The sequence below is a fragment of the Wasmannia auropunctata genome, unplaced genomic scaffold, assembly GCF_000956235.1.
Source record: "Wasmannia auropunctata unplaced genomic scaffold, wasmannia.A_1.0 LD335969.1, whole genome shotgun sequence".
NCBI lineage: Eukaryota > Metazoa > Arthropoda > Insecta > Hymenoptera > Formicidae > Wasmannia > Wasmannia auropunctata.
The window spans coordinates 66,345-68,462 of record NW_012026921.1 but is presented as its reverse complement, the minus strand read 5'-3'; the positions used below and the strand labels follow the sequence as shown (position 1 = coordinate 68,462).

Genomic DNA, 2,118 nt, shown 5'->3' with positions numbered 1-2,118 from the left:
TATTTTCAGAAATAAAAAATAATTTTAGTTTTTGATACCCAAAAGTAAAATAAATCAATGATATATTAAATGCTATATTTATAAATCTGCTTATTATATTATAGTTTTAACTATTTTTTTAGAATCTTTACTTTATAAGTAATAACTTACAGTTATATTAACGTCTTAAAATATATTTTTTGCTTAAGTAACAATTAAAATATGTAAATATGATAAGTTGGGACTGGTTGTAACAAAGTATGTTACATTTTCCATTAATACAACAAAATTAATTATATTATTAAATCATAAAAATAATTTCTATGTTATTGAAGCATGTGGCTATTAAAAAATATCTTTGCGATATTTATTTTATTTATTAGTTACATATGAAAAAAATCATTAAAAAAATCTGTATCAACTAGCCCCGGTCTCCTCTATCTTAATTGAAACAGTGTCATTAATGCTACGAGAAATTCTTTCTACACAGATTTATTCTAAATTTCTGAAGTTGTAATTTGTGAGTTTATTACTACATATGTCAAGACATAAATTTATAATTGTCTTATATCATAATACAAAATGCTTGTTATAGAAACCTTATTAAAACATATAACAACAAAAAATGCACCATAAAAATTAAATTTGCGCGTTTAAAGTTGCTTATAGATACATAAATGTGTCATGTCTCGTGTGATCATCATAACAATATTATATGACTTACCGTTAAAATTTGATAACCGAGGATGCACACGAGAGAAGTAGCTCCTAAAAGATGCGCCAGCAACGTCACATTGAATGCTTTTCTTATTATTTTTCCCATCCTGATAAGGCAAATTATGTAAATCCAATTTATTTAAATAAAAGTTGATAATAACAGGTATTTACACCAAATTTCTATTATACTCAGGCATACTATATGTTCAGGATTGACTTATGATGAACAGGCATACTATATGTTCAGGATTGACTTATGATGAACAGGCATACTATATGTTCAGGATGAACAGATCTGAGTTCCGATTTCGAAAAGAATCGGAAAAATGAAGATAATTTTATCAAACAAGACCTTATATTATTTTGAACAAAAGTAAAGGAAGCTTAAAGATTTTCAATTGGAATATAAAACTGAAAGAGAGTTTTTGACAAACAATACAAATAGCTTTTAGCTATTATTTCGTGCATTTGCGTTAGCTCACCGTAATAATCGTATATGCATGAGCACCACACGTCGCACTTCACTCTTGCAATCGCTGAGCCCGGTGTCTATATTGTTAATGCGCAAAGCGAGAACCGACATCTGGCCGCAAATGTGAAAGACAAGGGTGACCATAATGCAGTCGGCGGCGCTTTGTCCGAAACCACTGACGAAGACGAACGGCATCTCCAAGACGTACGAGATCGTGTACACGCGCATGTTCTCGACCGTGTAGAACAGATGAAAACGATAAGGCAACAGATAAATTATTTGAGTCACATTTTCGTCGATCACGATTTGAGGTAGTCCTGAGAAAATCGTTTAATTGTGACATGAACGTTAATATTGGGAAGAAAATTGTATTAAATACAATTTTTACATTTTCCACTTTCTTTAAACTCAAGGCTTTGAAAACTTGAGGATGAAAAAAAAGATGTTTTTTTTTCTAGAGGTGTGCGAATATGTAGTTCAAATTCGAATCGAATCGAATCGAATCGAATCAGTAGATTTAATTCGAGTTCGATTTCGAATCTGCAAGATTCGAAATCGAATAGTTCGTGAATTTCGAATCAACAATGGTTCGATTTTGAATCGATCGCCTATTTTATTTGGTTTATTTACATCTCCCGCGCGACCAATTATTCTTATCTAAATAAGTATTTTTGATATATGTATTGTATTCATATAGATTAACAAAATATTTGAAAGCATTCTAACTATTCGTGTATACACATATTATTAATATTTTCTAGTTTAAAATGCCAAATAAGATCATGATCCTTACCCATACAGCACAGAAGTTTGCAGCAATATTGCAGCAAAGTTGCAACATTGCATATTGCAATGCAATGCTTCAGAAACATTGTTAAAATATAGATTTGCAACATTATTTTAATAATGTTGTAACAATATTTAAAAGAAATGTGAAAAGAATTAACTAC

The 2,118-nt window shown here is 29.9% G+C and overlaps 1 protein-coding gene across 1 annotated transcript in view; it reads right to left on the bottom strand.

Annotated features, from left to right (window-relative positions):
* LOC105454944 (odorant receptor 67c-like) overlaps positions 1-2,118 on the bottom strand; it is a 6,951-nt gene that overhangs the window by 1,220 nt on the left and 3,613 nt on the right. Inside the window, exons 3-4 of the mRNA XM_011697928.1 lie at positions 1,179-1,500; positions 704-803 (exon numbers count right to left, since the gene is read on the bottom strand). Of these exons, the coding sequence (XP_011696230.1) occupies positions 704-803; positions 1,179-1,500 (422 nt within the window). The remainder of the gene's footprint in view (positions 1-703; positions 804-1,178; positions 1,501-2,118) is intronic.